Source organism: Sinocyclocheilus anshuiensis, unplaced genomic scaffold (assembly GCF_001515605.1).
Source record: "Sinocyclocheilus anshuiensis isolate Anshui unplaced genomic scaffold, SAMN03320099.WGS_v1.1 scaffold1495, whole genome shotgun sequence".
NCBI lineage: Eukaryota > Metazoa > Chordata > Actinopteri > Cypriniformes > Cyprinidae > Sinocyclocheilus > Sinocyclocheilus anshuiensis.
Window position 1 is genome coordinate 545,117 of NW_015558671.1, and position 13,690 is coordinate 558,806.

A 13,690-nucleotide genomic window follows, 5' to 3' on the forward strand; every position below is an offset into this window, starting at 1 on the left:
GCCCACGATAACAATATCGTGCATAGTCATTACCGTGATATATCGCATTACCGAATACCGGCACAAGTCTAATTACATGCAATATTTGTATTTTTAAAAATACATTTTCACACTGCAGAACCGTTTAAAGTAAACTAGCAAAGGTAAAAAAAAAGAAAGTGGTGAACAAAACAAAGACCAACATTCCTTAATATAATTAATATAATATAATATAATATAATATAATATAATATAATATAATATTCAAGACAATTAGACTTAAGTCTAAGCGACGGAAACAAAACAACATAACTGCTGCAAAGTCTTCTGGGCCAGCTCACTTTCTCACAAGGAGAAGGACACAGCTAGAGAAGCCTGTGCCATGCCTTTATGTAACACTTTATTTCAGCCTAATTCGATCTGCTCCTGAGCTCCCGTCATACTTTGCGGCCTGTGGTGTGTAGACATTTCACACTTCAGAAGGAGTTTGTAGAAAGCCTTTGCAAGTGTGATAATTTGGAGGCTGCACAAGCAATCTTGAATGCACAGTAGTTTTGAACTAGGTTACCATGAGGACAGATACATAGTTAGAGAGCTCTCACAGCACATAAAAACAGATAGAGTCCCTGTATGGTAAAAACTGCATAAATATTCTGTCACTTCCATACACACAGAAACACACATCCCTGAATGTGCTGTGCACATGAACATTTTCTGCCAGTTGTAACCGTAAAAAAACAACTTAAATGCAAATCCTCTCAAGAATGTGTCTTTGAGGGCCTGTTTCACCTTTAAAGCTAAAAACAGCTTTAAATGAATAAATTTCACACTGTAAGAGTAGAGACTGATAACATTACTTGAAGGGCAATGAGAGAGCATGAAAAATTAAGAGAGAACAACAGAGAGGGAGAGCGGATGGGGGACTGAAAGAGTGTATATGGACACAGTGGCAAGTTCATCAGTATTATAACACACAGCGTGTGATTAATTACAGGAGTGACAACTGCATTGTACAAACAAATGTATTATTGCTAAGGTCTGATTCTCAGATTTGTCTTCTGTGAAAAAGATCCAAGCAACCTCACGTCACCACTAGAATTTTTGAAGAAATCTCAGTAATGTCTCGAACAATGTTCAAATACAAAAATCAAAACACAAAACTAAAATAATTCTTATTTCTCAAAAACACCAAATGCTACCCAAATGAAATGGCTCTATAATCTTACTGCATGTCGACAATTGTCTTATTTGTTACATACACTTCTTTCTTAAAATCTGGGGTCGGTAAGTTTTTTATGTTTTTGAAAGAAGTCTCTTATGTTCACCAAGGCTACATTTATCTGATTAAAAACACAGTAAAAATATTTTTAAATATTACAGTTTAAAAAAACTGTTTTGTTTTAAAATATATTTTAAAATGTAATTTATTTCTTTGATGGCAAACCTGAATTTTCAGTAGCAAATACTCAGTGTCACATGATCCTACAAAAATCATTATAATATAATGATTTGCTGCTTATAAAACACCAACTGTGCTGCTTATTATTTTTGTGGAAACCGTGATCCATTTTTTCAGTGTTCTTTGATGAAATTATGCCAAAGATAAAGCATGAAGGGAAAGACTCTCACTCTCATAGCTCTCCTGTCATTCTAGGATTACTTTACTCCTCAGAGAGAGAGACCAGCATCACCACGTGAGAATGAATCTTTTCGACTAAAGCCTTGAAAGCAGAGATGTCAAAGGACGTTAGAGTCCCTCTGAAGGAGCAACAATAAATACTGAATGCCACACAACAGCAACGCAGACATTAAGAGCCATTCAGTGACATACAGTGAACATTTGAGGATTTCCAGGAAATCATAAATTTAAATCCCACCAGCAGCTAGAGTTCACCACAAAGCATTCATCCAGAGACTTTCCATTAAAACAGTATTTGTGTGTGAGAGAGAGAATAAGGCAAACAGATAGGGGGAGAGAGGGGGAGAGAAAGAGCGAGAGAGAGAGCGAGAGAGAGAGAGAGAGAGAGAGAGAGAGAGACTTAAAGCATGAGGGAAAAATAAAGATGCTTTAGTGTGAGGGTGTGTTATTTGTTTATAGAGAGTGTATGTGGCTTTTGGCTCAATCACAATTGATGGAATAAAAACCTAATTGTGACCAACACTGCATTGGCAAAATAGAGCTGCCTAATCGAATTGAGAAACAGGGCTCTACTGCACTTAACGTTGCTTCTACTCTGGATATGCATAAGCTGTAGGTGAACAGATTCCAACCTGTAGGACAGAAATTATTTTATGAGGCTTTCAATGGTTTAGGAAAGCCCATTTATTTCAAAAGAGTCCACCTAATAGCTATAAGAGGCATCCCATGAATAATTTTAAATGGATGCTGTTTGTTTGCTTCGCATATAAGCATTAAATGGATACTGTATGCTTTGTATTGGCTCCAAATTGTTTAAATGTATGTGTGCAGCCAAACAAGATCATGAATTCTAAAAGTGAACAATTAGTTTAGTGGGTTACATGAAATTTGCATCCCTTTCTATTGAGACCGGAGTAAAATGGATGATCTGAACTGAACTGACCAAGTGCAAATGATAGGAAGAATACTTAACTAATTGCAAGGAATAGGTATATTTAAAGCAATAATTAATTATTATTATTTTAACTTGTTAATTTTAATTAATTCTGATTAACTAATTAAAGAGTTATAATTTACCACCTAATGTTTTTTTAAATATCCCATAGGTTGAATGATAATTCGTTTATAGGTAATTCATACTGAATTAAATTGAAATATACAGTATACAAAAAAAAATAACCTAAATAATTTGAATTAATTAAATTCAAGCTAAAATCAAATTTGAACACATCCTTTCTCACCGCATCCTCTTTGTTACTTTAATTAAATTAAATTTTACTTTAATTTAATTAATTTCTGAATATAAGGCATTCTCAAATAAATAAATAGTTCCTCCATTCTACCATTAATGACTATGTCATCTTTAGCAACCCCTGGCCAGGAATTTACTTTAAAGAAATACTTTTAAGACACTTTTTAAGAATCCTGAAAAAGTTTACTTGCATGTGTACAACACAGAGTTCCAAAAAATTCCCACGCTGTTTGGACTAATTTGATGACTCTGATTTCAGACTCACCCTGACAGCACCCCCAGAACCAAGTTGAGCATGAAGAAAGAACCGATGATGATGAGTGGGATGAAGTAGAGCCAGTTCCAGGTGTTCCCTGAGGCATCATTGGCCTGCAAAGAGACAGAAGTAATGCGAGTAGAAACTGAGAAGGAACAGAGGTACAGAGAGAAATAAACATCAGAAGAACCTGGAGGAGACCAAATCTCCACAGGCTTCTCTTGAACCCCCTATCCTTCAATAACAGCCCCTGGAATAATCTCTTTAACACATTTCACAATAACACATCCATACCTATACAGCCATAATCCTTCTTATTGTCCAAGTAATTGCTTTTTGCAGAGATCCCAGGGTCTTTGCAAAGGTATAAAAGAATGTGAAATCCAATCTACTGGTCATCGCTCTAAAGAAGATCGTTTTAGACTAGTGAGTGAAACTGACAGAGTTTCTCTTTGATTCAACAGCATATACAACACCGGGCCGTACACAAAGTGTTTATGAGGCATGCTAAGAGAAGATTTCTCCTAGCACCCATTTATTCGCGAATTGCTCTAACATATTGGTTGTGATTGTTAGGGGATCATGGAGAATGCTGATTCAGCAGACACATACAGATCCTTAAACCCCCTCTACTCTCTTACACAGCTGTTTCTAAGGCAACCGGCTCGTCGTGCCTACCTCTGTCCCTTTATCTTACTTGCTTTAGCTCTAAAATTGCATTTTTGGCAAGAGCAGTAAAGCAGTCGGAGCCTAATTCCATTGCTGCATCTCCACTCCTCTGAGTATTACATTTATTACAGCACTGTAGGGAATTTGTGTGACTGACTTTTTCTTAATTATAATTTATTTATTACTGCTAAAGTCTATATCGGTTACGGTTTCATGCATCCGAATGAAAGATGACAGTACAATAGTATCTCTTTAGCCAAACATTTTTGTTTTAAAATGAACAGATTCTAAACCAAGTCCAGTGCAGGGTGGGTTGCCAAATATTGCCATCCTTGTGGTCTGAAAGGAATTGTAGTGATTCATCTTTTAAAACTGGATGAACGCCATCTGACATCAGGAAAAAAGGAGACGGCACTGAAACAGTTTCATCTCATTCGGAGGGTGGGAGAAACAATGGTGGATCGCCTACACTTCCTCTAAAGCCTGAAAATTGTCTTGACATACTAAATGAATATGTGTTCAGTAGCCAAAATGCATGACATTGTCTCAGTGGTCTGGTGGGTTAGATGTTTTCTGTAGCCCTTGCATCACAGGCTTGTGTTTTCTCGAGTGATATGGGGATTGACGGAATGCTGAATACAGTCTTCACAAGATTACCACACTAATGACAAGAGCATCTGCTAACCAGACATGAGAGGCAGTATAATGGTTAACAATTTAACCTGGGCCAATTATCCAGTGCTTCCATTCCAACTTCCTTACCACATTTTGTGAGGTGTGAATACATCTGCTCTTAAAATGGCAAACAATACACAAATTAGGGCTGGGCATATGCAGTCTGAGAAAAAGCATGCAGTCTGAGAAAATCAGGTACAGCAAATACATTTGAATAGGCCCTGCACATAAACTAGAAGCACAAAAAAATCTGAATTTCTGTGAAATGTGAGCATATCTAAGCAAGATGTGGAATCTGTGGATAATAAAACTGTGATGAATGTGGTAATCGAGTTCTCAGCAATGCACTGGGGCATGAATAAATAAAGCTATGCTACTATTTATTGTTTTGCTGCCTACATTTATGCTGCTGTTGTGTTTGTTGACATCTTTAACTATTTGTCATGTGGAAAAATCACAACTGTTTTTTCACCGTTCACTGTAAAAAAGATATCATACATCTGCAAAATGGCCAGTAGCTAATACTGTGGCTCCTCTATCCTTTACATACTTTTCTAGACATTTATGTGTAAATAAAACAAAAATCAACGAGAATGGCCTATAATAAATTCAGAGACAGCATATGAACACAGAGGCTGTAATCAAATTCCTGTGAGTGTGCTTCTCATCCCACTAAAGACAATTAGAGATTTGATTCATTTCCTATGACTGCACTATCATTAACGAGACACAGCAGAGCCTAAAGGGACAAATCAATTGAGCAAAATCTTTCTCTTAGTTGGCATTATTGTTTCTATTAATGTCTATTTCTTACCCTTAACGTTAATTAGTGAGACAGAGCCTGTGTTGGGTGTAATCACATTTAGCATTGTTATGGAAATTTTCTCAAGGGAAACCCAGTATTTTCAATAAGAATTTCACAGGATTGGAAATTTTGCAAAGCAAAAAATAAAAAAATAAAAATAAAAATAAAGCAAAAATGTCATTAAACAGATAAACTTATGCTACCATATTGGCTAAAATCAAGTAAAAACAATAATAGTTTAAAATATTATTACAGTTTCTATGATAATATATTTTAAAATGTAATTTTAAAAGCAACATTTTCAGTAGCCATTACTCTAGTCTTCAGTGTCACACGATCTTTCATTCTAATAGGCCTATGCTGATTGGGTGCATAATATTTCTTCTTATCAATGTTGAAAACAGGTGCTTAATATTTTTGTAGAAATTTTAATACATTTTTTTCTCTTACTTTCCATGAACTGAAAGCTCAAAAGAACAGCACTTATTTGAAATCACACATTTCTGTTACATTAAAAATGTCCTTACTGTCACCTTTAATCACTTTAATGCATCCTTGCTGAATAAATGTATGATGTTTTTTGTTTGTTTGTTTGCTTTTCACTGACCAAATCTATGCATGTCATTCAATGCTGAATCAATATAACAGTCGGTGTATGTAAATATGTATTATTTTACTAAGTATTTGACTATGCTTTTTGATGCTTAGAGTAATCACATCATTAGCTTAGCAACATGCTAACACCAAACTGTTGAAATCAATTTAAAATCAAATATCCTGTGCGGAATGCAATTGGTGGGGTGTACTTACTTTCTGCTTACTGTATATAAATTGTTCCAAATCAGTCAATTATAAGTTTCAATTACCTTTTAAGATGCTCTTTTAGAAGGTAGCTGACTACGTAGGCAGTAGGAAGTGATGAAGTTTTGGAACAGAGCTGCTTATACAGTGCGTCTACAGAGAATTGAAGAGCACAGAGGATGAGGAAGAATGGATACTAGCCTCTAATTTTCCACTGACGTAAAGTTCTAGTGTCTGGGATAATCAGATTATCTCTATGAGAGCCAAGGTCTGGATGGCAGAATCTAGGAACATTCATCTGTCATTAGACCTCTCATCAAGGACCCCGGAGGACTGAAAGCCCAGTGTGCAGAAGAACACTTAAGGAGGATGTCATCTTATAGGAGGAGAGAAACAGAGAAACAGTGTGCTATTGCTCGAGGGAACAGCAATCCAGCGGCCATTACACTCAATTGCAACAGACTGTAAAACAGTCTACATTCTGTCTGATGCCAAAACTACAAAACAAAATGACTATTTTACTAACTTGTCCAAAATTGTGGCTTATTAAATAATGCAATCTACAAGAGAAATCCGCAAAGCACTAAAAAAAAACTAAATACATTTCACTACCAACCTCACACGTACTGGGAGATTGAGTGCAGTACGAATGAAGGGGTTTATTTTATAGGTGAATGTTCTTCCAGTAAACCACAAGACCAGACAGGACTTGGCACACACCTGTGGATCCAAACATGATCCATCTTTGCTCCCTGCGGCGCTACTTTTAAACATTTAACAGCAGATTGATCAATAGGGCTATCATACTAACAATGCTGAATGCCAGGGAACATGGTCGCCATATACCACACAGATCACCCTGTCGACTGAGTGACTGTACAGCGTCACACAGCCACCTGGTAGATGCTACTGTTTAGAGTGCTACAGAGATACACAATATGACATAAATAACACAATGTCACACAAACAAAGTCAAACAGTGTTGGGGAAAACCAGAAATACAATGTCCTTGGATTCAAACTTAGGACCACATTCACAAACATCTGAAAAAAATGTTAACAGTTTTTAGCATAAAATATTTGTCTATAATAAAGTGCAATACTTGAAAATGTAAACATATAAAATATCTGCTTAATATATACAGTATATATATGTGACCCTGGACCACAAAACCAGTCATAAGGGTACATTTTTCAAAATTGAGATGTATACATCATCTGAAAGCTGAATAAATAAGCTTTCCATTGATGTATGGTTTGTTAGGATAGGACAATATTTGGCCGAGATACATACATACATTTTTTGAAATTCTGGAATCTTGGGGGGGTCGAAATATTGAGAAAATCGCCTTTAAAGTTGTCCAAATGAAGTTCTTAGTATTGCATATTACTAATCAAAAATTAAGTTTTAATATATTTACAGAAGGAAATTTACAAAATATCTTCATGGAACATGATCTTTACTTAATATCCTAACACACATATATATATAAACACAGTCAAACCAACATTTATTCAGACGCCTTCAAGATTTCTCACATTATCAGTTAATTCGCTATAGTTTAGAAAATAGTAATAAAATATGACAAGAACTCAGAGTTAAACTGCATCACAACAAATTCATCTTGATAATGTCAGATAACTTTAATAGAAAGCTATGTAATGAATTAGGTTGAATAGCTGTCAGCTGTTAAACTTAAGTATACAATTAGATAATACCAGTTTAGGTCAACCAATTACCAAGCAATGCTTAATTTTGTTCAGTCTGTGGTGTAAAAAGGTCGCATTAGCAATTAAAAAAAATACTTAAGCAAAACATGGTCAGGTCAAAGTGTCTGAATAATTTTTGGTCCTACATTTTTATAAGTTTTACTGGTAGTCCACTGTATGAAGAATGTTTGGGTATAATGTCACATTTTACTTTATTTTGCTATACTCATTTACATAAATGGACTATAGTATAACAAATTATCAAAAATTATATAATGGAAAGATGGAAAATATATAATTCCATCTTTTATTTATTTATGTTACAGTCAGAAAATAAGAAGCAAATTTTATTCTTAAGAATATTTAATGAATCTGGCCCCTGGTCTAAAACTGTAGTGTGTGAAATTAACATAAGTGGTTATGAAATAACCAGAGTTCTAAAAAATTAATTGCACATGCCCCAAAAATAACTGGATGTCTGAGTTGAATATTCCAGAGATATTACACCATTTCTCTGGCTACTCTTGCAAATGAGCTGCACACTGATTGAAGCCTATCAGAGCTCTATTAGAAATTAGAAAACGAGGAACCGAGGGGAAGCAAACTGATCTCCGGAGAGAAGCCACTGATTTGATACATATATTCTGCTTTCCAGCCTGGACTCTGTAGCGAGGAGACCTAATTAGAGAGGAGACGGCCGACGTTAGCACGCACAATTGCTCTTTAAGAACCAATGAGAACTTGCGGTGTCTGAAAAGAACTAGCACAGTAGTAGTATGTTCATGCAATCATCTGCTTAGCAAAATGAGGGTGTGTGACTGTTTAGTGATTTGATGTTACAGAAATATAAATTGATGTGATTTTTTGCATTAAGAGCAAATCAGAGGTAATTCTCATATTGTTTCTCCTCTTCTTTCTGTGCATCTCTCTCTCTTCCCACTGAGGTTAAAGAGCTGTCAGGGAATGTCCCTGGTGAAGATGTGAACAGGGAGATGAGATATATGGTGAGTACACCATTAAAGCACTCCCTAGAGACTCATCTCCACCTTATCTAGTCATCAATTCATCTGACAAAAAGATCTTCTGCACAGTCAGACTGGAATACCATGCTTTCTCTCTGTTTACAACAGCATATATTTGTGTTCATGCCTCACTATTTTTATGATTGCATCAATGTACGGTTTTCATAAAATTTCAGTAATTTTATGCATCCTTTTCGGAAACATGGCAAGAACAGTTCAACAAGTTTTGATTGGATAAAAGGTTGAACATGTCAGACAAAAATGCTAATTCTGTCATCATTTACTCACCTTCATATTGTTCCAAAATCTGTATGACTGACTTTCCTCTTTGAAAGGCAAAAGAAAAGAAAAAAAAAAAAACAGAACTATCTGAAATATCCAAAGTCTTTTCTACAAACAATACAATGAGTATGAATATGAGTAAATGATGACAGAACTTCATGGCACATAACCAAAAAATAACTTGATGCTTGCTTGATTAGCAAGAACCAATACGGATTGTCCTGGTGCATCAAGCAAACACGGCTGAGCTTCCATGTTTGCTTACCATATTTGATGATCTCTATGTCTGTGCATTGACCAATGTTTACATATGAACAAAAGCTCAAATTAGATCTGTTCATGAAGCACTTGTGTCTCTTCAGAAGGCTTGGATTAAACTTCTTGATTCATATGGATTATGTTTATGATCTCTTTCACATTTTAAATTGTCAAATTTTGGTGGAATGGACTTTCAATGGAGGGGCAGAAATCTCTCAGGTTTTATTAAAAATATCTTTGTTTGTGTTTTGAAGATTAATGGGCGTCTTATAGGTTTGGAACAACATGAGGTTGAGTAAATAATGTTCAATTTCTCTATGAACTAAGCTTCTATAAACTCCATTAATGAAAAACATTAATGGAGCAATAAAACTTGAAGGAATTCAGCAGTCAGCATGCATACAGTACCCCAAGAAAACACATCAGGCTCCTGAAATGGGTCGTATTGACATTACCTGAGCAATTGAAGAATACACTACAGCGCTCATTCAAAGACGTGCATTTATAATACTGCGGTTCTGTCAGATGCGCGTGAAAGCTGCATGTGTTACTATAACAAACACTGCGTGTTTTCTTTCAGAATCATCATTGGCTGGTAGAAATACAAAAACATGTTACACAACAGTTTTTACATAAAAATGAAGATAAGGTAAAGGTGTTTATTTCACTAATGAAAATAAAGCCCTAGGAGAACTGTGCGTCTTTGATCAACACACAGCAGTTTCATTAATGAATCCACGTTTTTAAACTAATCGAGTGAATCAATGATTCAGTGAACCATTCATAAAGGCAGTCACTTGCTTCGTTTCTGAATGAATCAGCTGTTTGAATGAATGATTGATTGAATGACTCACTGACTTAAGACAGGTATTTGCCACCACCTAACTGGCGCTTTTAGTTGTATATAGAGTAGCGTTTTTTTTTTTTTTTTAAATAATATAATATTTCACTATTTATTTGTATTTTTGTATGTTGAATTAAAATATTTCTATCTAAAGCTAATATTTCAGCTACTTTTCTGTAATGTCTATTCAGTGTTTTTTTTTCTAAATGAGCACAATGATAACTATTATCTTTAATAATAACTTTATCTTTAATTGGCACATGATGTGCATGTTAATTAAACTGGCACTTTTAGTTGTATATAGAGTATCTTTGTTTTAAATAATTTAATATTTCACTATTTATTTGTATTTTTGTATGTTGAATTAAAATATTTCTAAAGTTACTTATATTTCAGCTACTTTTCTGTAATGTCTATTCAGTGTTTTTTTTTCTAAATGAGCACAATGATAACTATTATCTTTAATAATAACTTTATCTTTAATTGGCACATGATGTGCATGTTAATTAATTAATCTCATTAATTTAGGCTACATTAAGTAATTAATTAGATTTTTTTTTAAATAATCACTTGACAGCCCTATTTAAAAAAAAAAAATTATTAATTATAATATAATTTTTAATAATTAAATAATTATTAAAAAAATGCCGTGAAAAGGTTTTTGCCCCCTTCCTGTTTTTTTTTTCTGCATATTTGTCACACTTAAAAGATTCTGATCATCAAACAAAGTTTAATATTACACAAAGATAACCCGAGTAAATACAAAATGCAGTTTTGAAATAATGATAACAACTGGCCAAGTGCGCTTGAGCCTGAGGTTACAAACTGACGGCCGGACATTCTCCTTCAGGATTTTCTGACAGAGTGCAGAATTCATGGTTCCATCAATTATGGAAAATCGTCCAGGTCCTGAAGCTGCAAAGCAGCCCCAGACCATCACACTACCACCACCACGTTTGACTGTTGGTATGATGTTTGAAACTACCAAATGAAACTGTATGAAACTACCAAGTTTTGCTACAAGTTTGATTGCAACATATAATCATTGCTGTTAAAAGTGTTCATCGTCTGTTTGATTACATCATTAACTGATGTTAATGCCCCCTTTTTTCCCCCATTTTTCATGAGCTGAACTCAAAGATCTAAGACTTTAGACGAGCATTATCCCTGTCATTCCAAATGCTGCTTACCACTTCGAGAACCAGATGTCTGCTTTATCATTCAATTAAACCAATATATGCACTGTCCATACCATCTGAGGACAAAGCTAACTGCAAACTGAGCATACAAAGCAGATTTTGTAAAGTACTTTTTATAATTTTTTAAAGGGGTTAATAAAATATATGATAATTATATATTTGAAATATACTGAAAATAATATATACTATATATAAAATAGTTATAGTCTAAATACAGTCTAAGCTCTAATAGTCTAAATATAATACATACATTTTAGTTTTCATCCACTAACCTTGAGGATGAGTCTCATACCACTATACGGATACCACACATGCAGATTCCTGTAAGAGTTTGTGTTTTTCCTTAATCATGCACTTCCAGAACCATCAGCCTTCAGGATTTTAAAGCAATGACATGAAAATGAGACAAGCCACCACATGGATCAGCTTCTTCTTCTCCTTCTCAACATCTCAATCAAATATGTCCCACATTTGCCTTTCGAACACTTCCTAAAGATCTCCTATTACTATTACCTTGCTGTCACACACACACACACAATCACACACACACACACACACACACACACACACACACTCTCTTTCTTCATGATGGAGAGCTGACCATTTACAAATTCTATATATCCACCAGAACCACAGGGCTAAATTCAACACTAATAGCTTCATAGGACACTGTGATTAATCATGATATTTTTGGTCTTGGTGAGAGGAAGGAAAGACACTAGGTAATTAAAAAAACAGGCATAGAGATTATTCATGCTGGTGTAAGGAAGATGAACCAGAGCCCCCTATAGATCAGAAAAGAAGTGAGCATAATTCACTGCTTAACTGCCAGCGCCAACTCTAAACACCATTTACAAAAGAAACAATAGGCATGGATACATCCACAGATGGAGACATCCTTTCATTAAACACTGAAATATTATATACTTACAGTAATTAAATGCTGATATGTTACACTTGCTATCGTTGCTATGGGATATGCTGTCATTCAAAAGTTTGGGATCAGGAGAATTGTTTAAAGGGGACATATTATGCCCCTTTTTACAATATGTAATATAAGTCTCTGGTGTCCCCAGAATGTGTCTGTGAAGTTTCAGCTCAAAATACCCCACAGATCATTTATTATATCATTTTGAAAATGCCTATTTTGAGTGGAAGCAGAAACACGCTGTTTTTCGTGCCTGTCTCTTTAAATGTAACTGAGATGCTGCTCCCCAGGGATGGCCCTCACTGCAGAACACAAAATCCAGGGGGCGTGGTTGGATCCAGATCCAACTCCCCCACCTTACATATACCTAAACCTACCCGTCTCCACCCCCTGATCCCTAAACCCACCCATCTCCACCCCTAAACCTACCAATTTCCACCCCTAGATATGGGCCCCCTGGATCTTGTGTTCTGCAGTGAGGAGCTACTTGCTCCCCACCCCCTTTTCCAGAATAGAGCTGCGCCATTACAGATCGTACCTGCTAAAAAACATCTGTTTTGGTTCTGATTATCATATTTATCGCGCTGAAATCATGCCATATTAAACCATATTAGTTTAAACTTCTGATATACGGTTTTCTGAGTGCACACATACAGAAAGCGGCTTTAACAGCATGTGAGTACTAAACGTCTCGGTTACGTGTGGTAACCCTCGTTCCCTGAAGGAGGGAACGGAGACGTGTAGCCCCCCCTGGCTGCCGCCAAGAGGAGAACTAGATCAAGGCAGAGGCAATGGAACTCCGCCCCTTGAGGAAACGGAGCTTGGCCCGCGACTCCGAGATTAACATCTTCCCGCAATGATAACATGACTCATCCACAAACGCCACCTCAGCGTGCTAGATGCCCAGGCATGTGAGGCAGCGATCGTGACCATCACCCAGCGCCAGGTAACGACCGCATCCAGAAATGCCCGGGTGATATGTTGTCTATAGCAAGACCCACATCATCTTTACAAAGACGTAACGTCATGTTTGCCACGCAACGTCGTCTTTAAAAAGACGCACCCGAAATTGCTCTTTTAGAGAAAAAGCTCTTTTAGCGTGCTGATGCGCACAGGGGGAGATGATCACCTGCAACACAAACGGGGTAGTGCAGCCTGATTTGTGCAACCCACTCGACACGGGAAACCACCACCGCTGAAGCGCCGTACCGCCAACACGAAGAGCTCCCAAAGAGCGCGCTGAACTCTTTCAGTCTTCTTCTCTCACTAGAGTAGTCAGGAGCAGAACGATGTGATCGCTCGGCTCCGAAGCGAAAAGCTGAATATGCGCTGCATCTGCTGCCTACTTATACTCACGCTGTGATCAGCGGCA

General features: G+C 36.2%; 1 protein-coding gene across 1 annotated transcript in view; it reads right to left on the bottom strand.

Annotated features, from left to right (window-relative positions):
- LOC107681248 (probable voltage-dependent N-type calcium channel subunit alpha-1B) overlaps nt 1-13,690 on the bottom strand; it is a 125,430-nt gene that overhangs the window by 73,957 nt on the left and 37,783 nt on the right. The window contains exon 7 of the mRNA XM_016477489.1: nt 3,136-3,239. Within this exon, the coding sequence (XP_016332975.1) occupies nt 3,136-3,239 (104 nt within the window). The remainder of the gene's footprint in view (nt 1-3,135; nt 3,240-13,690) is intronic.